We start from the raw sequence: 24,984 nt of genomic DNA on the forward strand, positions 1-24,984 counted from the left end.
ACCCACTCTTTAAATCCAATTTCGAGAACACCTTTACTCCATTCAGCCTTTCAAGAATATAGTCAATTCGAGGCATCGGAAATCTGCTCTTGATAGTCAGCTTGTTGAGTGCACGATAATCGACACACAAACGGGAAGATCCATCTTTCTTTTTGACAAATAAGATCGGTGCTGCAAATGGCGACACGCTGGGGCGGATGAAGCCAGATTGCAACAATTCTTGGAGTTGGCGGTCCAACTCCGATTCCATTGCCTTGGAAAGGTGATACGAAAACTTGCTTGGGGGTTCCGAGCCTAGTAGGAGGTCAATCCTGTGATCCTCCGGTCTGGACGGGGGGAGCTGGGAAGGGAGGCTGCCTCGAAGAAAAATCTTCTGGAACTTTTCATGGAGAACCGAGTACTTCTTGAAAGCACTGGCCACCGTCTAGGCTGTCTGGATGTAAATCATCGCACACTGTGCGCCTTTCCTGACTGCTCGCTTAGCCTGCAAGTGGCTTATGAGCGGAGAGTTCAGAATTCCTGGCTCACACTTAATGGTCACCGGGGCATTTGACACATTCTGATTGATCTGGAACGTGTGCTTGTCCCACTTGACATCAGGAAGAAACTTGTGAAACCACTGAATACCCAAAATTATATCTGCTCCTACAAGAGGGACAACCATAAAGTCACGCATAAACTCTATGCCCTGAATCACTAACTTAGCACCTAGAGCTTCATACTGGACGCTCGTTGTCATACCTGTGCTAAAACCCTCAACCTGTTTGTCCACCGAAGTCACCTCGAAACGGGCACGCCTAGCGGCTTGTTCCGTGACCACATCCTCCGTGCTGCCGCTGTCAAACAAGACGACAACTCTCTGGCCACCTATGTAGCCAAAGGACTTGAGCAATTCGTTGTGCTCATACTCCTGGTCATAGGCGCCCTTCTGCTTATCTTCGAGCTCCCGGCTAATAATTGCTCCAACTGAAGCACCGGGGTTTGAAGAACTAGGGGTAGCCGCTAAGGTCTGTGTGGGAGCTGAGCTCACCACGGAAGCTGTGGAGGCGGCGGCGGCGGGCTTTGGAGGCTTCTTCGGACAATCCCGAGAAGTGTGTCCTTTTGTATGACAAAAGAAACATCTACCCTCCTTGTACAGAGAAAGCTCCTCAGCACTTAACTTGCCACCAGTCTTGCATGCCTCCGTTTTCTGGTCTGGAGTAAGTTTTGACGCATTGTTCGAGTTCTTGGAGCCAAAGGCTCCCGGGCTCTGTCCTGGGGAAGACCCCGTCTGGTTCTGGCTTTTGCCTCCCCAAGGCATTAGCCCTGGGAGAAGCCGGCTGGGAAGTCTTGGTCTTGCCACCATTATGTTTCATTTCTGCACTCTGCGCAAGCGCGAGTGCGTCTTCAAAGGTGGCTAACCTAAACATACGCACCTCCCATTGGATTTGCGTGTCCGGTCCATACAAAAACTACCCTTTCTTGTCTGTATCAAATAAGCCTAATTGCAGACATAAAGTCGAAATTTTATTGGCAAACTGAAGGACTGGTTGCGCGTTCTGACACGCTCCCCTAAACTCGTCTTCGAGTCGCTCAAGGTAGTGGGGCGGTAGAAACCGCTGCTTAAGGTCGTGGACAAACTCGTCCCACACATAAGCTGACATACCTGCTCTGGTGTGGGCATGAGCCCACTAAGTCCACCAAGGAATGGCCTCACCTTCCAAGTACCAACTGGCTAAGATCACTCTATCAGTATCTGTTTTTCTAACTGCGGTAAAGTAAGCTTCGAATTGATGTAACCATGAACAGAGAGTTGTGGGATCGAGTTTACCATATACTTACTAAAGTTCATTTTCTCGGGAAAATGATTCGAGGGCGCCCCCCGTGTCAATCTGGTGTCCAAAGCTATGAGGTAACGCTCGTGTTCCACGCGTCGCATGGCCTCATCTTCTCGTTGTCGAATCTCCAATGCACACATCTGCAACTCAAGCAAGGAGCTTGGCTGCGGCTGTGACCCCGCAAGAGGGTCCCTGTGTCGAGGATCTGGTATCTGGGATACGGAAGGAGAGGGAGGAGAAGATGGAAAACGCAACGCTGGAGAGCGCGTACGCTCCTCCAAAGCCAAGATCTGGCCTTCTGCTCATCCAACTTGGCTGTTTGTTCTGCCATTGCTCGCATCATCTGCTGGAACATGTCTGTGACACTCAAGCCTGATGACTAGCCGGTGCACTCTGGTCCCATGGTTCTTGTTATCTCTCGTTGTCGAAGCTCGCCAAGCAGGAAAATGCAATTCCTTTCCGGAACGCAATCTGACCATCCACTATCTGTGTGGGAGACTTCCGAAGGCTTCCGGAGGCTAAAAAACAACCGTCCTTCGAGGGACAGGAGTCACTCCGAAAGGGGTAGTCCACCGGCGTCTAAAAACCAACCACACGAGCGAGAAAAAATTCTGGTTTCTTTGCTAAATCTTTGTACTTGAAGTAGGCTCTGATACCACTGAAACATGCGGAAGCTTCGGAGAAGAATCGGTAACTTAAATACTCAGAATTCAGTACTCTTTTCGCGACGGAAATTAACGCACAAATTGAAAGGAGAAGTACAGAAAATAGAGAGAGAGAGAGAGAGAGAGAGAGAGAGAGAGAGAGTGTCACGACCCTGTGTTTTTCTCTGGACAAGATGCAGATGTGCACGGGGACATGGTGGACAGTGTGAATGGCATCAGGTGGGAGTGAAGATGGAAGCCCATGTGTGGATAACCCCATGTGTGAAAGGGGGCAAAGAGATTTTAGCTTTGAAGGTTTAAAAACCTTTAAAATCATTTATTAAGCCTTTCATTAAAGAAATGTGGCCCTTATGCTATTTTTGGGGCCACGTGTGAGCTTTTTGGTAAAAGAGGGGCTCTTGGGCAGAAAAAGCAGAGAGGCGCCTATCTTTTGTGGTGGGTGTGCTTTTTCAGTCAGGAGGGCTGCTCATCTGGATATTCAGGCGCCAATCTGAGGAGAAAAACGTGTGCTTTTCTGGGGAGAGGTGGACTGCATGCTGGCTGCGCATGGATGGGCCTGTGCAGGTAGTGTACGGCTGCTGTCTGCAGGTACAGCCCACGTGGCAGGACAGGCTGCTGCAACTGTAGATTCAGGTGGTGGCGGTGCAGGGCAGGCTGCTGCAAGTATAGACGGCGCAGTCAGGTACACCTGCAGGTACAGTCCACGTGGCAGCTGTACGGACGCTGTACGGGCAGGACAAAACCAGGCGCCTACTGAATCCCTCCTTCCCCTTTGCTTTTTGGAGATTAAAGGGCTGGCTGCTGTGTTGTGCTACAGAACAGAGACACAGGCCTCCTTTCTCTCTCTCTCTCTCTCTCTCTTTCTCCCTCTGCTGAAGAGTAGACAAGGGTTGGTTTCTCTTGATACAAAGGTGGACAGAGGTTGGTTTTCCATGAACATAGACATCATGTCGATGACGTTCATTTGATGGAATTTTCAGCTTCTCTATGCTTTGGTTCAGGACTGTTTTGGGACAGTTTATGTGCTGTTTTTGCTTGGCTGCAAATTCAGCTATGTGCTTGGGTTTTTGGCTGCAAGTACAGGTCATTTGGTTATGTTTCTTGGCATGGGAGTGATGCAAGCTCGCATGGCTGCGTGCTCATGGAGCAGATTGTTTTCTTCCTGCTAGAAAGGAACAGAGGGACCTACAGTTATGGGCATCTCTATGTTTCCAGATGTTTCATGAGGGAACAGGTAACTAGATGTATGTTGTTGTTGGCACTGTTGTTGAATGGTGCCATGAATGGTTCTGTATGGAAACAGGACAGAAGTTTCAAAGGGAAACAAGCCTAAGGGTTTCATCTGGAAACAGGTTGTAGGATTCTCGACGAGGAAACATGTTTTTGGGTTTCTCCAGAAGATAGGTCACATGCAGGCAGAAGGTACAGGAATGGACACATGTTTGGTACAGCCTTGCTACTGATTGGGCAGGGGACAAGGAATCCATGACAGAGATGGATAGTACCCTTGGAAGGTAGAGAGGGTTTGTACAGGTGTGTCGACTGTATGGTATGCTGTGCTGTGATACTCTTTTGAGAGACAGTTTGGGAGTCTGTGTTGTGATGCAAAAGCACTGGATGTGTCAGGGTGTGATGCTGTTCATAGTGTGAGAGGCTATGGATGGTTGTGGCAGCCTTGCTCATGGGAGAAAGCTTCTGTATGCAGACTCAATGTGAGAGAGTCTTTTGATATGAACAATGGCTCGACTTGTTTGGGGATGCCGTGTGGACAAGAAGCCAGATGCAGGTTCTTTGCAGGCTTCAAGGGTTCTACTGCGACGGCTGAGTTCCCAGCCTTATATTGTAATCAAAGCTCTTATAATCAATTAAAGAAATACCGCAAGGGGCGCCACTGCAATTTGGGGCCAATCGGTGTCCGTGTACTATTTGCAGGAGCACTCTAGCTCCCCCTGTTTGTTTTCCTTTTCTAGGTTCTCAATGGCGTTGAAGTGTTTTATGTGCGAGTGTTTGTTTTCACCGCCCTTTGCTTCCTGAAGGCCGGTTTTCAAGGTTCCGTTTGCCGGGACACATCGTCGACTTTCTCAAGGAGGCGAGCCCGTGGTTGTCACATCAAAAGCTTCAACATGAGGAAAGTGAAAAGGAAGTGCAGGACACAGTGCAGGATTGTGGGTCTTTACCTATATGAGGTGAAGAACAAGAGCTGAAGATGAAGTTCAGGAGAAAAGACACCAAGGACAAGAAGTAGTCGGCCAGGAACAAGAAGCGGTTGAAGTGTTATGGTGCAAAACATTGCCAGTTTGTCACCGGTCGTATCTTCATAGAGGCTTCATGGGTTCGGAAGACAGTTTCTTTCTATGTTTAGCAGTGGTGATCTACTATACTTCATCGAGGACTTGTGCTTACCACTTGGGTGGAGTGCAAGCAGGTTTTGGGTGCCTGAGGATGTATCAGATGAGGCTCAGATGGAAGTGGAGGAACTTGACGAGGTTCTTATTCCTGAGCATATACTGGCACATAAGAAAAGAAAGGTACAGGGTAAAGTTTCCCGTCGCTATCCTGTGAAGTTCAAGAGCTGTTCACTGATGGATGCGAAGTGGATGGAGGAGGTTCACTAATGGATGCGAAGTGGATGGAGGAGGGTGACTTAGCAGATTCACCTCAGGAGTTGCAGCTTTATCTTGATGCCTATGAGTTGGAGTCGACTCTTGTTACGGCTTATTCAGGTTCAGCAGAGCATAGGTCTGGAGCATTGCCTGATGCTCAAGAGGGGGGTAGCACCTCCGCTCCCTTGTTACAGACAGGCTCAGTTGTCATCTGGGAGTCGCTTGGTGACATCTTTGTATTCACCCGAAGGTACTGAGGCTGATAGTACATCTGCTTATGGGACTTCTATGATATTGTGTTCTAGACACATGAGATGATGGTTGAGTATGGTTCACAGTCGCGCGCACCTTGAACTATAACTGCAACTATGGATAACTCTATGGAGGGCATAAGTCTTGCGAGCAGTCCTAGAGTTGGTTTGGTTCATGGATATATGGATCGAACTCTGTTTGTGCATGTATGCATACACTTTTTGAGGTAGAGGTATTTTTGTATTCTAGTGCCATTGGATCCTGGTACCATTGAGAATACATTGGGAAATACTCTGCATTGTGTCATGTGCTGCATGTATGTTGGTATGATACATCAAGTGCTTTATTATGTCATGGATGCACCACTGGGTGTAACTCCTGCGGGATGGCCATGAGACATATGTGGGAAAGTACTTGGTAGATGTAGTGTTTGGATGCATTGAGTGCTTGCATATGCTCATGTTGTACCTTCAGTCGTGGGTCCTGCGGGATGCCCATGGGCGTAAGGCTTGCGAGCAGCCCTTAGACTGTTACTTTGGAGTAGGTAGAGCATTTTGAGGAGCATATTGTTTGCGAATGCATATGTGTGTCATGCATATGTGTGCCATATGTAGAATGATGCATGGTTTTGTTTTTGGCTAACACAGTTAACGTGTTTCCATTTGGTTTTAGACTTTTGCTGTAGGTTCTGAAGGAACAAGCAAGAGGACAGTGTGGCTTATTGTGCAGGATGATTATTCTATCATCCAGATGCATTGGAAGGCCATTGTTTTTGCCATATGGGGTATCTTTGCTCATGAGATGCTTTACTGTGCCATTGAGTGCAATCGAGGACGCTTGCTATTTTTCAAGAGGGGGGGTATGTCACGACCCTGTGTTTTTCTCTGGACAAGATGTAGATGTGCACGGGGACATGGTGGACAGTGTGAATGGCATCAGGTGGGAGTGAAGATGGAAGCCCATGTGTGAATAACCCCATGTGTGAAAGGGGGCAAAGAGATTTTAGCTTTGAAGGTTTAAAAACCTTAAAAATCATTTATTAAGCCTTTCATTAAAGAAACGTGGCCCTTATGCTATTTTTGGGGCCACGTGTGAGCTTTTTGAAAAAAGAGGGGCTCTTGGGCAGAAAAAGCAGAGAGGCGCCTATCTTTTGTGGTGGGTGTGCTTTTTCAGTCAGGAGGGCTGCTCATCTGGATATTCAGGCGCCAATCTGAGGAGAAAAACGTGTGCTTTTCTGGGGAGAGGTGGACTGCATGCTGGCTGCGCATGGATGGGCTTGTGCAGGTAGTGTACGGCTGCTGTCTGCAGGTACAGCCCACGTGGCAGGACAGGCTGCTGCAGGTGTAGATTCAGGTGGTGCAGGTACTGGCGGTGCAGGGCAGGCTGCTGCAAGTATAGACGGCGCAGTCAGGTACACCTGCAGGTACAGTCCACGTGGCAGCTGTACGGACAGCTGTACGGGCAGGACAGAACCAGGCGCCTACTGAATCCCTCCTTCCCCTTTGCTTTTTGGAGATTAAAGGGCTGGCTGCGGTGTTGTGCTACAGAACAGAGACACAGGCCTCCTTTCTCTCTCTCTCTCTCTCTCTCTCTTTCTCCCTCTGCTGAAGAGTAGACAAGGGTTGGTTTCTCTTGATACAAAGGTGGACAGAGGTTGGTTTTCCATGAACATAGACATCATGTCGATGGCGTTCATTTGATGGAATTTTCAGCTTCTCTATGCTTTGGTTCAGGACTGTTTTGGGACAGTTTATGTGCTGTTTTTGCTTGGCTGCAAATTCAGCTATGTGCTTGGGTTTTTGGCTGCAAGTACAGGTCATTTGGTTATGTTTCTTGGCATGGGAGTGATGCAAGCTCGCATGGCTGCGTGCTCATGGAGCAGATTGTTTTCTTCCTGCTAGAAAGGAACAGAGGGACCTACAGTTATGGGCATCTCTATGTTTCCAGATGTTTCATGAGGGAACAGGTAACTAGATGTATGTTGTTGTTGGCACTGTTGTTGAATGGTGCCATGAATGGTTCTGTATGGAAACAGGACAGAAGTTTCAAAGGGAAACAAGCCTAAGGGTTTCATCTGGAAACAGGTTGTAGGATTCTCGACGAGGAAACATGTTTTTGGGTTTCTCCAGAAGATAGGTCACATGCAGGCAGAAGGTACAGGAATGGACACATGTTTGGTACAGCCTTGCTACTGATTGGGCAGGGGACAAGGAATCCATGACAGAGATGGATAGTACCCTTGGAAGGTAGAGAGGGTTTGTACAGGTGTGTCGACTGTATGGTATGCTGTGCTGTGATACTCTTTTGAGAGACAGTTTGGGAGTCTGTGTTGTGATGCAAAAGCACTGGATGTGTCAGGGTGTGATGCTGTTCATAGTGTGAGAGGCTATGGATGGTTGTGGCAGCCTTGCTCATGGGAGAAAGCTTCTGTATGCAGACTCAATGTGAGAGAGTCTTTTGATATGAACAATGGCTCGACTTGTTTGGGGATGCCGTGTGGACAAGAAGCCAGATGCAGGTTCTTTGCAGGCTTCAAGGGTTCTACTGCGACGGCTGAGTTCCCAGCCTTATATTATAATCAAAGCTCTTATAATCAATTAAAGAAATACCGCAAGGGGCGCCACTGCGATTTGGGGCCAATCGGTGTCCGTGTACTATTTGCAGGAGCACTCTAGCTCCCCCTGTTTGTTTTCCTTTTCTAGGTTCTCAATGGCGTTGAAGTGTTTTATGTGCGAGTGTTTGTTTTCACCGCCCTTTGCTTCCTGAAGGCCGGTTTTGAGAGAGAGAGAGAGAGGACACAGAATTGGGTCCCAATTACCCTGCGTAGGGCCTCCACCACTGATGGTGTATTTGCTTTATTAGAATGATGAGAAATCTGAAAAAAAATACAGCAATCTTGAACCTTTTCTTGGCTGGGAAATACCCTGCCCTTGACCTGAATCCTTCACCCCTTTGCTTAGCACCCTCTTGGCTTTGTCTAGTCTCTTATGCTTGAGCTCTTGGTGTAGAATGAGATGAATGAATGGGATTATGGCCTCCACTATTTATACTACTTCCCAACAGCAGTTGGCCAGTAGATAACCAGGCGGCCAGCACCAATGTCCGTTGGGCATCATGCGCCTGCTTCCAGAATGCTGGGCACAGCCTTTGCCCACAATCCAAGGGCTGGGCGGCCTATATGGGCTGCCCCATACTTGCCCTACAGCCATATAAAGGCTGTAAACTCCTGGAAATAGCCTTATCTTTGCCCTAGGGCTGTCCTACAGCCTCTCCATGGTTGGTGGGTTCAGCCTGGGCCTTCCTGGCCCACATGGGGGTGGTTCCACACCATTCCCATGCCCACACTAAGATCCGGGGTAGCCCTATGGGCTGGCCCCTTGTCCTAACCACTATCTACTCAGTGATCTGGCATCCGGTACCATACCAGATACACAGAACCACCGACATCATTCTAGAGGGAGACTCACAGCGCGGACTGACACTGTTTCATGTGCAGGACAGTGCACACCTGACCTTGGACTCATGTGCAGGACAATGCACACCTAACCTCGGACGACTGAGATGGATCCCTGGCTGACTCGTCCCGGACTCGGCTCACATGGGACCAGTTCACCATCCCAAGTCCTGCACCTTCTGTACACAAATGTCTACGTGGCATCTGTTGGGGTAAAGGCATTATGCCCACCCTTATAGTGTGTACAAGCCCATAAGTTATAGTACATAGTACACTTAGTACTTTTAATGTACTAAGTGCACTATGTGTACTAGTGCAATATACATGTGTGATAGGGGAGTCACACACTTATGCCATTGATGAGTTGACTTATCCCCACAACTCTCTCTCTCTCTCTCTCTCTTGCTTCTCTGTGTATGTCTCCCATGAATGAACTCTAAACCCTAATTGCTGTTTTCTCCCCATCAACTGGTATCAGAGCTTGGGTCGCATCACCATTATCATCCTGCGTTTTCTTCTGTGTGAGCTCCGCTGCCCCAAAGCCTACTGCCGCCTCTCTCAATCAACCCCAGAGCTGTGCCTCCTTCATCGTGGCAAAATTGTAGCGCTACTAAGCGAAGCTAGTCCACATAGCGAGCGAAGGCACTAGTCGGGCGAAGGCAGCAGCCCTAGGCGACCTGTAGCGTGGCTGAGGCAGCACACGTCCATACAGAGGCGGGTTCTGTGCAACAAATAGCGCCGACCACTGAACTCCCAGCAGTGGCTGCAAAGCGCATTAGCGCTGGGCGTATAGGCGCTAGGCGAGTGAAGCGAAGGCAACGAGCGAAGCGTGAGCGGAGGCTACGTCAACAATAGGCGCTAGGCAAACACGTCAGGTGGGCGTTAAGCGCAGGCAGAAGCGGGCCAGCTCTACACGGCGCAGGCAATCACGAAGCCCACACAGCCAGCCCACGTGGCTGCCCGAGGGCATGGTGGATAACGATTCACGTGCAGCAGCTGCCTTGATTCTTGGAAGGTTTCTTCGAAGAAAAGGGCAGGCAAACCGAGGCCCTCTGAAGCACCGGCTGGACTGCAATCCAGCCTCCGTCCTTCTTCACTTGAAGGCCAACCACATCGTCTTGCAGCGACAGAGTGAGGCCGCCCACGTAGCCAGCCCACGTGGCCGCCCAGCACCGAAGGCGCCGCCGTACAGCACAGCAGCAGAATCCTCCTTTTTCTGCAGCAGCATCATCATAACCCCCCTCTTTTCTTGCAACAGAAATCAACCTGCAAATCAGAGAAATTCAGAAATTTCAGAGGTATTTGCCTTCAATTTTTTTGCGAATTTCTTATCAATTCAAGCAATTGAGCAGGTACAGGTGCCCAATTGCTCAATTTTTTAGCAAAATTGGCAAAATTGGGTGACATTGGTCACAATCAGGATAAATTTGCAAGAAATTGGTCAAATCAGGATCAATTTGCAGGAAATTGGATGTCGAAATTTGGGGCTTTTGATGTAATTGTGCAATTAAGCACTCATACATGCTGTATGATGTGAAAAATCGCACATTTGGGCAAAATTGCAGCAAATTGCAGTGCAAATCAAGGGGCTTTTGTGCCGATTTGGTCGATTTGCATGCAAGCGATCGCATTTGATGCTGTGGTTAATGTGCTGATGCCTTACAAGCACTCAATGTGCCTGTAAATCAAAGGGCTTTCATGTATTTGATGTATATGTAGCCAGGGGGAAGCATCGTGAACACTCTGGATGCCTTCATGTGCGTCAATGTACCATGCATGATCAGAAATTGATCTCAAATCAAGGGGCTTTTCAAGTTTGTATGCTTGTTGAGCTTGGCAAAGCAGCAGGCAAGACATTTATGCCTTGAATCCTCAAAAATCAGCTTGCAGTCAAGGGGCTTTTGCCCAATTTCTGTTCGGGACTGTTTTATGCAGTGTACAGGACTGTAAAAGTCTGATTTTCACTCATTTGGACAACCAGGAGAGCATTTATTGCTATTGTACCTGCTGGTACAGATTTGGCACAGCTTTGTGCATGTTTTGGCATGGCTGTACACTGTCTTGAGTGATCAAAAGGTTCAAATTCAGCTGCTGAAATTGCCGATACAGGTTTGGTACATCATTGGTGAGCACTTGGTACTGCTGTACAGTACTTTGGAGAGGCAAAAGAGCACATTTAAGGTGCTGTCCAAAATCTGCAGCAACCAGATTTTGGTGTTTTCATCACATAAAGTGGGAGAAAAGTTGCATTTGTGCTTCCGCAGTGGGAGATAAAGCTTGGGAGAACATTTGTGAGCACTTTGTGTGCTTTGGGTGCAGTGTTTGCACATCTTGGGTGCAGTGTTTGCACATTTGCAGGGAGTCAGGCATTAAAGGTTGCATATTGCTATGGCAACCACAGGTGAGAGCTCTTCATTGCTTCACATCAAGAAGCTTGAAGGCTCGCATAATTATGATATTTGGCAAACCCAGTGCTACAATGTGTTGCTCCAGAAAAAGCAGCACAAGCCTATCAAAGAAAGGGGTGTAATGCCCGCTTCTCTTACTGCTGAAGAGTGGGAAGATATGGATGAGCTGGCAAGATCTACTATCATGTTGTCTGTGTCAGACTCATTACTTTTCAGCATTCGTGAAGAGAAGACAGCTTGGGGAATGTGGCAGAGATTGCAGGACTTGTATGCCCAACAAAGTGCCTCAAGCAAAGTGTATTGGTTGAAGAAACTCATAGGTCTTCAGATGAAGGAAGGGGCATCTATGACAGCCCATCTAAATGAGTTTAATGGTATTGTCAGCCAGGTCATCAATCAAAAGTTGGCAATGGACGATGAGTTCAAAGCCACTTTTTTGTTATGCACTTTGCCAGAGAGTTGGGACACATTCAGGACAGCCACTAGCAATTCGCATGCTATGCTGTCATATGCAGATGTTGAGGGTGCTCTTCTTCAAGAAGAGATGAACAGGAAAAACAACTCTGTTGGCAAGTCCAATGCAATGAATGCACGTGGGAGATCCCAGCAAAGGGGGAAAAGCCAAGAAAGGGGAAGGAGCAAGTCTCGCTCCAAAAAGGATTTGGAATGCCATTATTGTGGCAAGAAGGGACACATCAAAAAACAATGCTACAAATGGAAAAATGATCAAAAAGAAAAAGGAAAAGGCAAAGACAAAGAGAAGGATGAAGCCAAAGATGTAAAGCCGAAGGGCAAAAGTGGAGTCAAGATCGAAGAAATCAATGTGTCACATGCAGGTGGCAGTGAGGATGAGGTCCTCTTTACGTCTTCACTTGATGCCCATTCACTTCTTACAGGTGGTCATGGTATGCACTCATGGATCATTGATTCAGGTGCCTCCTTTCATGTCACAGGTTGCAGAGACTTGTTTGTCAGGTACACTGCTGGCAATGAAGGAGTGGTTTATTTGGGTGATAACCATGCATGCAAAATTCTTGGCAGAGGTGATGTAAGGCTTGTATTTTCAGATGGCTCACAGCTTATGCTCCATGATGTCAGGCATGTGCCTGAGATCAAGAAGAATCTGCTTTCTACTGGACAGCTTGATGATGCTGATTATGTTACCACATTTGGTAGTGGAAAGTGGAAGATTAGTAAGGGCTCACTGGTTGTTGCCAGAGGCTCTAAGGTGGACACTCTTTATTTTATGCATGCAGGTGTTTGTCACCATGCTAATGTAAATGCAACCGAGCTGCCGGAAATTTCTATGTGGCATAGCCGGTTGGGACACATGAGTGTCAAGGGAATGGAGCAATTGTCTCGTTTGGGTTACTTGGCTTCTCTAAAGTTTTCAAGTTTTCAATTTTGTGAGCATTGTATATATGGTAGGCAACTACAGTGCCCCCACAAGAAAGCTCTTGGACAGAAAGATGCTCAGTTAGAGCTTGTGCATACAGATGTATGTGAGATGCCTCAGCTTTCTTTGGGAGGGGCAAAATATTTTGTGTCTTTTATAGATGATGCCACACGCAAGGTGTGGGTTTATCCTCTTCGTTTGAAGAGTGATACATTCTCAGTGTTTGAGAAGTTTGTTGCTCTTGTTGAGAATCAAACTGGCAAAACACTGAAGGCTTTGCGTTCCGACAATGGTGGAGAGTACATGTCCAAACAGTTTCAGGACTTTTGTGATGCTAAAGGCATCAAGAGGGAGCTCTCTACTCCTTATGATCCTCCACAAAACGGGACAGCAGAGAGGATGAACAGGACCATTCAGGAGAAGGTCCGTTCTATGTTGTCACATGCTGCATTACCTCATGGTTTTTGGGCTGAAGCTGTTATGACAGCCGTTCACCTTATAAATAGGTCACCTAACACGAGGCTTGGTGGGAAAGTGCCAGAGGAAGTATGGACAGGGAAGCCTCCGTCATACAAGCACTTGAGAGTGTTTGGTTGCGTTGCGTACGTGCACATACGCAGGGAAATGCGCACCAAACTTGATCCTAAGTCTCATAAATGCATATTCCTAGGATATGGTGACAGAGGTGAAATGGGGTATAGACTTTGGGATCCCATGAATAGAAAGATCATACGCAGCAATGATGTCATTTTTGATGAAACATGCATGTATAAAGAGCCTGCAAGGCAACAGGAGCCTGGCAGAGTCATCTTTGATGATGATGGACATCATGGACAACAACAAAGGGCTGTAAATCAGCCATTACAGCAGGAAAACCAGCCCTTAAATGGTGCTGAAAATGGTCCAAATGGACAGCCAGATATGGCAGAAGATATACCACAGTTAGAGGAGATACCGGGCATGATATTTCAGCCTTATGGCATGGAACAGGAGCCACCAATGGGTGATATGCAGGCTGGACAGCAACCTGCAAATGATGGTCATTGGGTACGGAGGTCCACTAGACCCTCCAGAGCCCCTGACAGGTTTGTTCCAGGGGTTGACTACTTGATGCTAACTGACTGTGGGGAGCCCTCATGTTACAAAGAGGCTTTACAGAGGGCAGACAAGGCTCTATGGGAGCGTGCCATGAAGTCAGAGATGGATTCTCTGCATAAAAATGAAACATGGAAATTGGTGCCTTTGCCTGCAGGCAAGAAGGTTTTGCCATGCAAGTGGGTATACACGCTCAAAGTTGCACCAGATGCAAAGCCAAGATACAAAGCCAGGTTAGTGGCTAAGGGCTTCAAGCAGGAATATGGTGTGGACTTTGATGAGATCTTCTCTCCAGTGGTCAAAATGACCACACTTAGAGCTGTGTTGGCTTTGGTAGCGCATGATGATCTGGACTTGATTCAGATGGATGTGAAGACTGCTTTTCTTCACGGTGATCTCCATGAGGAGATATATATGCAGCAGCCAAAGGGTTATGCAGTAAGTGGAAAGGAGAAGCTTGTATGCAAGCTGAAAAAGAGTCTTTATGGGCTCAAACAGGCACCAAGAGAATGGTATCATAAATTTGATACATTCATGAAATCTCAGAAATTCAGGAGAAGTGACATAGATCACTGCTTGTACACCAAGAAAGCTTTGGATGGCAGTCTATTGATTCTCATTTTGTATGTTGATGATATGTTGATTGCCGGGAAATCTCGTAAAGAGATGGATGCTTTGAAGCAGAGGCTGCATCAAACCTTTGATATGAAGGATTTGGGTGATGCTAATCACATCTTGGGTATGCGGATACTTCGGGACAGAAATCAGCATGTGTTGTATTTGTCTCAAAAGGAATACATTGGCAAAGTCTTGCAGAGGTTCAATATGGACGGGGGGGAGAAAGCTAGTACTCCTTTGCCTCCATATGTGAAACTCAGTGCTATGGACAGCCCACAGTCAGATAGAGACAGGGCTGATATGGCCAAGATTCCGTATGCTTCAGCTTGTGGCAGTCTCATGTATGCCATGGTTGCTACTAGGCCGGACATTGCATTTGCAGTGGGAGTGGTTTCTAGATACATGGCCAACCCTGGCAAAAAGCATTGGGAAGCAGTGAAAGGTGTCATGAGATACCTGAAGGGCACACAGGATTTGTGCATTTGCTTTGGCAAACAGGATGCATTAGTGCATGGTTACACGGATTCGGATTATGCCGGTCATCCAGATAACCGGAAGTCTACTACCGGTTATGTATTTACATTCACAGGAGGTGCTGTGTCATGGATATCCAGGATGCAGAAGTGCACTGCCTTATCTACTACAGAGGCCGAGTATATTGCAGCCACAGAGGCTTGCAAGGAGGCATTATGGCTATCTCGGTTAGTGGTTGATTTGGGTTATACAGGGGATATTCCATTGTTGCATTGTGACAGTCAAAGTGCCATTCAGTTGGCAAAGAACCCTGTTTTTCATGCAAAGACGAAGCACGTAGATGTGAAGTATCACTTCATCAGAGAGGTGATAGAGAACAAGCAAATTCAGCTTGTTAAGATTCATACGGATGACAACCCGGCTGATCTGTTGACGAAGAGTTTGCCTCCGGAGCGGTTTGCTCATTGCAGACACTTGATGGGCATTGGATGAGGCCATTTTCAGCCTTGATATGGCCTTGTATATTATCATGTACATGCTGATTTTTTTTCTTTTCCTTTACTTAAGGGCACTTTGCCTTTAAGTGGGAGGTTGTTGGGGTAAAGGCATTATGCCCACCCTTATAGTGTGTACAAGCCCATAAGTTATAGTACATAGTACACTTAGTACTTTTAATGTACTAAGTGCACTATGTGTACTAGTGCAATATACATGTGTGATAGGGGAGTCACACACTTATGCCATTGATGAGTTGACTTATCCCCACAACTCTCTCTCTCTCTCTCTCTCTCTTGCTTCTCTGTGTATGTCTCCCATGAATGAACTCTAAACCCTAATTTCTGGTTTTCTCCCCATCAGCATCCAAGTGCGGGATGCACGTGACAGACGCATCACCGTCGAGCTCCACGAACACCCCCAACGGGCCATAGTAGCAGGGGAGCCCCGTTTCCCCCCATTGGGAACGGTGGAACGCGTTCCCCCATCGCCTGAACCAGTGGAACGTTGGAAACAGGAGCTGGAACGTTGAGGTGGTCAAAAAGACATGGAACGGCAGGGAACGGTGGTGGAACGGGAGAGGGAACGCGAGCCTGCCGTTCCCCCACGTGGGAACGCTGATGACTGGGATTTTTTTATAGAAAAATAGAAGCCCGTAAGCCTTCCACCAGTCGCTTTTCGGAAATTCGCACTCGGGTCCCGTACGCCTTTCGCCTGTCGCTTTTCGGAGTTCACGCCTGTACCAGTCGCCGTTGCTGTCCACGACTCCACTGCCCGTACTGTCCTGCCCGTACGGCGTACTGTTCTGTACTACATAGTACAATTGCCCTAGTCAGGCCCCAGCCCTTGCAGACTTGCAGTGTACACTGTACACACAGTGACTACATTCATCTAAAAGGCAAGGCAGCAAGCTTTTCTCTTTCTTCTCTCTCTCTTTCTTTGTTTGAACTTTTGGTGTTTTAAAAATTACCTATGTCACAATCTGAAGTGCACACTGCACAGTCTCTCCCCATTAAACACAAGAAAAAAAAAGGACTCACTTCTCTGTAATGGTTAACTTTGAAAGCCTATTCAACTTTTTGCCCGAATTTGCAGAAATCATGGCTTACTCGGGTTCAAAGCGATCGGCTTCGAATGCTACTTGGTGGGACGAGGTTGAAAGGCTAGAAAGGTATTCATCTAAGGGAGGTGCAACACGATGAAAATGCAAGCAATGTAACAAAGAGAAGTCAGGAGGAGCAAACCGTGAGAGCACATCTATGCCATGTAAACAATGAAAAAGCACAAGTGAACAAATGCCCAGGGACAACACCTGAAATGTGTAGAGAGCTTTTGGCAAAGTACCCAAGTGAAGAGGGGAAAGCATGTGCACGAAAGAAACCGGCAATTGATGCATCTTACTTCAGTAGACAAGGGGAAGATGTACACTTGGGAGATGGACAACAGTATGGTGGACTTGGGAGCTTTGCATTTTCCCAAGATTCGCAGTCTATGGGTGCAAGTTCCGGCAAGCAGCAAACCTTGGGAGCAGCTTGGGATCCCCGCAAGAAAGAAAGGGTAGATGCAGCTGTTGCAAGGTTCTTTTATCATGATCATGTAGCATTCAATGTTGCCAGGTCTCCATATTTCATTGAAATGGTCCAAGAGATTGCACGGTATGGCCCAACATACAAGCCTCCTTCATATGAGACACTACGCACCACCTTGTTGCAAAAGGAGAAAGCTGCAATTGAATGTGCTTTAGAGTCTGTGCATGAAAGTTGGGCAAAGGGGCAAAGAATGGTGTGTCACTTATTGCAGATGGTTGGAGTGACACTCGAAAAAGGTCCATTCATGGCATGGTTGCTTATTCTCGAGGAAGAATAAAATTCATTTTCTCACATGATGCTTCTGGGACTGGAAAAACTGCAGATCAGCTTATGGAAGAGTGGGCCGAAGGTATTGAGAAAGTTGGACCAGAGAATGTTATTCAGTTCTTAGCTGATGGTGAGGCAACAAATAGAGAAGCTGGTCTTAAGCTTGAAGACACGTATCCGAATATCACATTTAGTCCATGCTTTGCTCATTGTTTGAGCGACTTATTGAAGGATGTTGGCAGCTTGCCATGGGTTGATCCACACATTCAAAAAGGCAAGGAGATAATAAGCTTCATTCAAAACCATCAGTTTATTTTGAATGAATTCCGCAAGAGATCGGCCAAAAAGGATCTCTTGAAGTACTCAGAGACACGCTTTGGTTATAACTTTCTCATGATGAAGAGGTTATCCAAAGTGCAATTGCCTTTGAAGCAGTTGGTTGTATGCAATGAGTGGATGGGATGGCACTTTCTCGGTCAAGAGCCGGCATAGAGGTTGCAAGAACCATACAAGACTTCACATTTTGGGATGAAGTCAATACTATCAATGCTATGATGAAGCCGATCATGCGCTTGATGTGGATTGCAGATGGACGGGAGCCATGCATTGGCAAGGTTTATGAGGGGACTGACCGAATGATCGAGAAAATAGGGGAAATGGGCTTGTCTGATGAGAAATATGCAAAGGTTCGAGAATTATGTGAAAAACGATGGAATGGTTATCATTCTCCTATGCATGCTGCTGCGTATGTCTTGGATCCGGAGTTCCAAGGATGTGGACAAGAGGTCGATGATGAGGTGATGGATGGTTGGGAGACAGTGCTTTCTAGGCAGGTTCGTGATGCAGATAAATGAAGGTTGGTGAAAGACCAACTTGGATTTTATCGCAGCAAGTTGGGAAGGTTTGGATCGGCTGATGCACAGAGAGATAGGTTCATAGTGACATGGGACGGAAGGAACGGACCCTAGGGACGGGGAACGCCTGGGACGGGGGCGGGACGCCCGCGGGACGGAGGAACGGGTCAACAACCTTATCAAAGACATAGGGGCCTTGGATTGGGTTGCACCTGTCATTGAGGGTGCCAACAAAATAGTGACCTTTGTCCTCAACCATCACAGGGTGCAGCACGAGTTTTCCAAGAAGTCAAGCCTCTCTCTTCTTAAGTATTCCGAGACGAGGTTTGCATTCAACTTTCTCATGCTAGGCCGCTTGTGTACATGTAGCGGGGCATTGAGGGGACTCTTCCTCAGTGATGAGTTTGCACGCACTTCAGAGGCTTCCACGACGGTCGGCAAATTTTGCAGGGAAAGGGCGGATGATGCGGCATGGTGGGAGGAGGCCAAGGCGCTTGTGGAGATGGTGCAACCGATTATTGATCTCCTTAGGGTGGTGGATTCCACTCAACCATGCATTGGCAAAGTGTATGAGGCAATGGATCGCATGACAGAGAAGCTAAAAGCAATGTTCAAAGTCAAGCCTCACTATAAACAGGTCAAATCCCTATGTTTGAAAAGGTGGCAAGCCTACCACTCTCCCCTCCATGCTGCTGCCTACATTGTTGATCCTGAGTTTCAAGGCAAAGGGCAACACAAGGACAAAGAGGTGAGCAAAGGCCTTCGACAAACCTTGGATCGCCTTTACACTAGTGAGGAGGATCGCCGCACAATCAAGGACCAATTGCAGATTTATAGAGAGAAGCGGGGGGCTTTTGGTTTGGCAGATGCACAGGCGGACCGCTTCAAGGTAGGGTCTGCACTTTGGTGGGAGGATTATGGTGCGGAAACTCCAAAGTTGCAGGAATTTGCTGTGCGCGTACTCTCACAGGCTTGCAGTAGCAGTTGCCTAGAGCAACTCTGGTCAGTTTATAGCCACATTGCCTCTAAGAAGAGGAACCGCCTTGGTGTACAGCGTGCAAATGATTTGGTGTTTGTCAGTGCCAACTTGCGAATGCTTTGCAAGGGCTTGACAAAGAAGGCAGATCCTTTCACCGAATGGGAGCAGGCACAGCAGGACCCACATCTCTCTGATCAGCAGAGGGCCGAGATTTTAGAGGAGCTTGAGGTTGTGCCCGAGGCATTGTCCCCCCCACCTCCCCCTCCCCTCCCACTTGAGGACCAGCCTATGGAGGACTTCACCGAGGAGGTCACGATTGATCTTCACCCTTTTCACCCTCTTGCCTAGTCTCTTGACTCTTGAGTCTTGTATCTTGGCACTTAGTCATTTTGCCTTGAGTGTACACCCTCCTTGGGCCTTTCATTATGCCATTTGGCATTTTTGTTTAGATTGATCATTGTACACTCACTTTTGTTTATCACGCCATCGGCGCCCCATTATAGTTTTTTGCTAATACGACTATGCATTTCAATTTTCTCCTCTTTTTGGTGCAATTTTGTGCTTAATGTCTTGGTTTCTAAGTGTAAATCAAGTGTGTTAAAAAAATTGCAAAAAAACAATCGTTTTCAGATTGCCGTTTTTTCCACCGTCCCCGGGACGGCCTTTTGCCCCGTTCCCGTCCCGTTCCCCGTCCCCGTCCCCGTCCCCGTTCCCCGTCCCATGTTTCTATGGATAGGTTTAAGATAGGGGCTGCTTTATGGTGGGAGGATTATGGGGCTCGTACACCACAGCTTCAATCATTGGCAATAAGGATCTTGTCTCAAGGTGCAAGCTCCGCAGCTATGGAGTGTGTTCGGCCATGTTGCATCCAAGAAGAGGAACAAATTTGGGACAAAACAAGTCAATGACTTGATTTTTGTAAGTGCTAATTTGCACTTGCTTGGTGATATGGCATCTCCCAAACCAGAGAAGTTTATATTGCTTGATGAGGAGTCCTCGGATGATGAGGAGAAACATGGACTTCCAGATCCTGGTCAGGATGGGATTGAAGATTTGGATGCTGCAGATGTTGGTCTTGATGATATGGCTTTCTTGGATGACATAGATGATAGTCTCCTTGATGGCATCACTGGCAGTAGCCATGCATGATATCTCCTTACTATTTGCATGTCACCTTGAGGCTTGGACTTTGGACTTGGATTGTTTCTTTTATCTAGGCTGTGCCATGTGGGCCACATTTTGTGCTTTTTGTCACTTATGTCATGTATGATGTGGGCTAATTTATTTTGACTTGTGAGATCTATTCAGTGTTAGTAACTAGCCATGCAAATTATGGTGCACTAGACTTTAGTGTGTCTCTGATTTGGTTATATAAATGAGCATTGTATGTTAAGATTTATCGTCATTTCTAGGAATTATCTAGGTTGTTCCCTGTTTCCGTTCCCCCTCGTTCCCGTTCCCCCTTTTCCTCGTTCCCGTTCCCCTGGTGGTGCTTTCGTCGTTCCGTTCCCGTTCCCGTTCCGTTGCTACTATGCAACGGGCACCACGGCATCCCTCCACCGGGCTCCCGTCTCCCGGAGGAGATGTCCCATCTTATTCGATTGAAGATGGGTTTTTTATGATGCAAAATAGTATTTGTGTAGTGCGTGAATTACGCCAAAAGGTTATGGAAGAGAGTCATGCTCCGCCATTGCTGGTCATCAAGGTATTCTGGCTACTACACAGGCTTTGGAAAGATATTTCTTTTGGCCCTCTACGCAGGGATATTGAAGCTCATGTGCGAGAGTGCATAGTGTGTCAGAAAGTCAAGTTTGATAGACACAAGACACATGGTTTGCTTCAGCCTTTACCCATTCCACAGGAACCATGGGAAAGCATTCCTATGGATTTCATTATGGATCTTCCGAAATCGGCACATGGAAATGATGCTATATGGACTATTTTTAGCAAACAGGAACACTTTATTCCTGTGAGGAAAACAATCAAGCCTGAGCACATGGCAAAGTTGTTCTTAGCCTTCCATTTATGGGATAATCTAAGGCACCTTCTAGCCATAGATCACACGCTCGAAATCGCCAACCTTCCACCACCCTCCCTCGATTCGAGCTCCGCAAGCCACTGAGGCGCAAGGGGGTCGCCCGGGACCACAAGCGCCTAAGCCGCCCAAGACCACACACGCCCGGGCTCTGATACCATGTTAGAATGCACAGCAGAAGACTAACGCACGTAGGAGACGCATCACCATCGAGCTCCAGGAACACCCCCAACGGACACTGCAGCATCCCTCCACCGGGCTCCCATCTCCCGGTGAGCTATCTCCCAAAACACTGGCCAGAGGAGATGACTATGACAAGGTGCCACTCTAGCCTATATATGGCTCTTCAACTTCCCATGCTTCCACTTATGGGATAATCCAAGGCACCTTCTAGCCATAATTCGCATGCGCGAAATCGCCAACCTTCCAACACATGGTTATTTCCACTATGTTTTATATCTTTGTTTGGCATCTGAAGTGCCTGTATATTGTTCCCGGTTCCCGTCCGGTTTCATGTGACTTGGTGGTATGGGATGCCAAGTCTTACACCAGAGGAGCTCTGTCTAAGGTGTGTAGCTATGACCTCCATCTTGAGGGTGAGTCCAAAAGAACTCTATGGTGATGAACGAGCTTAAAGCCTTGCTTCTAGGTGTATCCCATGTCGGATGATCGTTGGTCAATCTTGGACTAGCCCCATTAATGCAAAGTCAAGCCCCTCTTAGCATAGCATGTCCCAAACCCTGCTCAGATAGTAATTCCATATGATCTCGGATTATGCATGTGGGAGTTGTGTGAGAGACTCTTTAAATGTTTCCCATAAAGACTCTCCAAACAACCGACTAGGTCTCAATACTCCTTTAAAGGGTCCCCACCTTCAATGTATTTGCTTTGTTATGAAGTTGAAAGAAGTGCAATGCAGATGTTAATCCTGGCAAGAAGATATCTCCTTCCTTGCTTAGCTGAGCTCTATCTTGTGTATCCACAAAAAAAAGACATGAACTTGATGATCCCAAAGAGTTCCATGCCGACACAGAATATCTATCCTATGCCACTTTGTTTTACAAGTCTACAACGAAATGTTACTGCCTTTGCTCGACTACTAAAGAAGAGTGCCAACTTGGCTTGGACAAATGCTCGCTTGGCTGCCTTGACTGATGCTATGTTTGACCTAATCTTAATCTAGGTCCGACACCTAATGGATCCGCTAAACTTGTTCTCTTTCTGAGATCAGATGCCTGACAAGGGGAGAGGAAGGTCCTATTTTTAGAGCTATTGTCCATATGAGGTTACCCAACCTATGCTTGAGCACTGTCTCAACATGCCCGATTGGTGAAAATGGCTTGCCCAGCTGCATGAATTGGACATCTTGCCTGCTGACCCACTATGTGCATGTCCAATGACACGTGGCCTAATACGCATCCTAGACAATTGTACAAACATCAACTTCATGTGGATTACAACACTATGCAGGCTTCGCACACTTATGATTGCCTGGACTTACCATGATTCTGGGCTTGTAGACACACGTGCACTCACACACGAGCACGCAAAGTTCATTGCTCAATGTCAATAAGTTGATCTGATCCAAAAACACACAATGACAAATCACACACATGCCTCGTCAATCACCAATTAAAAAGCTTCCAGATTTGTAACCACCTTGGCTTTGATACTATTCTCACAGTTCAATGCCTCTTCAAATTACAATAGACATTTAACCTGGAAGATAGCAGCCGAGATGGGAAATTCTAGAGCGAAATGTCTACATGCCCTTGAGGGCATTTTCCTTAAGCGTGGACACTCGCTTCCTCAATGTAGCTTGCGACCCAACTAGATCCAAACATATAACTCAGTCCGGAGCAAGCAACTCTTCGTCGATTGCGCACAATTTCGTGGTGCATACTCTTTCCTACATCCTGACCAGCTACATTCTTTCCATTGTTTTCTACGTAGAATTTCATTTCAATATTTTGTACCTCTTCCTTTAATGTGCTTCTGTATAACCACACGCTAATGGCTTGCTTTCAGTAAATTGGGCTGGATTCAGACCTCCGCTGAGGGCCACCACTGGGTCAGATCCAGCTCTCTCTCTCTCTCTCTCTCTCACACACACACACGCGTGCGCACACACACACAAACACAGACTCAGAGAGACACGCTCTCCTACTTGTTGATGGGTCTGTCATAAAGGGCAAAGTTTACTAAGTTGATCTTCACTGACTAGCATATTACAGAAAGATGGAAGAAAGGCATACCTCTGACCTTGTTGCAGAAAGGGCAGGCCTCGTACTGGTACAGAACTACTTCTTTAGGTATGAGGTCAGAGCGGGGCTTGTCCTTTGCCGCAGCGACAGTGTAGCTGGAAGCAGCGAAGGAGATGGAGAGGGCGCCTGCTGCAATGAGGGGCCCAATGGAAGGGTACGCCTTTACGCCGCCATCTTCCTCGTCGCGATTGGAGGAGGAGCCGGAAAGCAGCAGGTGAGAGGGCCTGCTGCGCGCGACGCCGTAGGCGTAAGGGGAGAAGGCCCGCCCGCGCAGGAGCCACGATGCCTGGCCCTTCAGCAGCGACAACCTCATTGTTGCTTCTCCCAAACCCTAAAAAACTCTACAGAACAGGAGAGCTGGCTTTCCTACGTAGAGAGAGACGTACGGAGCACCTGCAGACTGCGTGGACAGAACAGCTCCACACGGCCGTTTAGTTAAGAAACGGGGAATTCTTTTTCCCCACGAAATTTCTGAGTTAAGATGTTCACACTTGAAGTCCGATTCTCAATGTGGGAGGGCAGCCTTAATGGGTGAGTCTTAGAACGAGCGTGCTCGCTTCTGCTTCTGACCCCGGCTCGGAAAACAAAAACAAAAAAAAAATTGAACATCTTACCAATTTGCAATAAAAACAACATAAATTTATTATGAATCAAAGAATTAGAATGGCATTGCTCCTTCTATGAATGGTATAGGCATTCGATCTCATCACTACTATCATCTGAAATTTCAATGATGCCATCACTACCCATATCTGAAATTTCACTAATGACATCAATGCTATAGCATAAATTTCAGATGATATCATTGCTTCATCATCTGAAATTTCAATAACAACATCAATGCTATAGCATGAATTTCTCAATACCAACATGGAATGCTTCAAATCAACCACTAGCACTTTTGCATCGCATCAATATTATCTTCTGAATTCTCAATACCAACATTAAGTGCTTAAAAAGATATCAAGCCAAGGTTTATGCTACTAAAGTTTCCAAACCTTCGTAAATTGAAATGTTAAAGTTACATCGTCAAGGCCTAAACACATTATCGTCATTTTAGTAGGATAAATACAATTCACCAAATCCATGCACATAGGATTCGTAAAATTAGTGCATGAACAAAACGCCATATACAATAAATCAAAAATCAACAACATGCAATCTATTGTTGGCTCGCAAGTTACAAAAACTTAAATAAGAACACAAAATAAAGATTATTGATGACGTTTAAAAATTGCCAAATTTTAATAACATAAAAACCTTTACATATAGTGTAAACAAATTCTTCAAGTGGCTTCTAGAAAGAGAGATCCATGTCTCCACTATCAACACCAATGGTAATGGAGATCTTAAACGTCTTTGGCTTCTTCTCATGAGAAAAATGCAGGTAACTCTTGAGGTCAAGGAAGCTAGCATTCTATCCCTTTACATTAAGAGCAGGCTTAAATGAACCTAAATAAGGAACATTCAAAAAAAAAATAGAGAAATACTCAAACATGTATAAAGAAAGAAAGCTAAATGAAGTGGCATGTATGGGTAGAACATACGAAAAAGAGACATAACTAAATAAAGAAAGCAACATGCAAAGAAACAGACAATACAATACTAACATGAGGATCTTTTTTTTTCTTAAATCATAATCACCCTTAGGAGGTGTCATGATTATGGGATAGTCAAGATGAACAAGATGCTTTCCATGAGCATTTGAGTATGGAACAA

At 46.7% G+C, this 24,984-nt stretch overlaps 1 protein-coding gene across 2 annotated transcripts in view; it reads right to left on the reverse strand.

Moving 5' to 3' along the window:
* LOC147612341 (Glutathione S-transferase family protein) overlaps positions 1–23,710 on the reverse strand; it is a 54,871-nt gene extending 31,161 nt beyond the window's left edge. Inside the window, exon 1 of one of the 2 annotated variants that reach the window (XM_086782956.1) lies at positions 23,257–23,710. In XM_086782956.1, the coding sequence (XP_086639082.1) occupies positions 23,257–23,578 (322 nt within the window). In that variant the 5' untranslated portion in view covers positions 23,579–23,710. The remainder of the gene's footprint in view (positions 1–23,256) is intronic. The other variant, XM_086782955.1, reaches the window with a different exon arrangement.
* Positions 23,711–24,984: the final 1,274 nt, after the last annotated feature.

Source organism: Cibotium barometz, chromosome 45, assembly GCF_041138505.1.
Source record: "Cibotium barometz isolate CiBa-2024 chromosome 45, ASM4113850v1, whole genome shotgun sequence".
NCBI classification, from domain to species: Eukaryota; Viridiplantae; Streptophyta; class Polypodiopsida; order Cyatheales; family Cibotiaceae; genus Cibotium; species Cibotium barometz.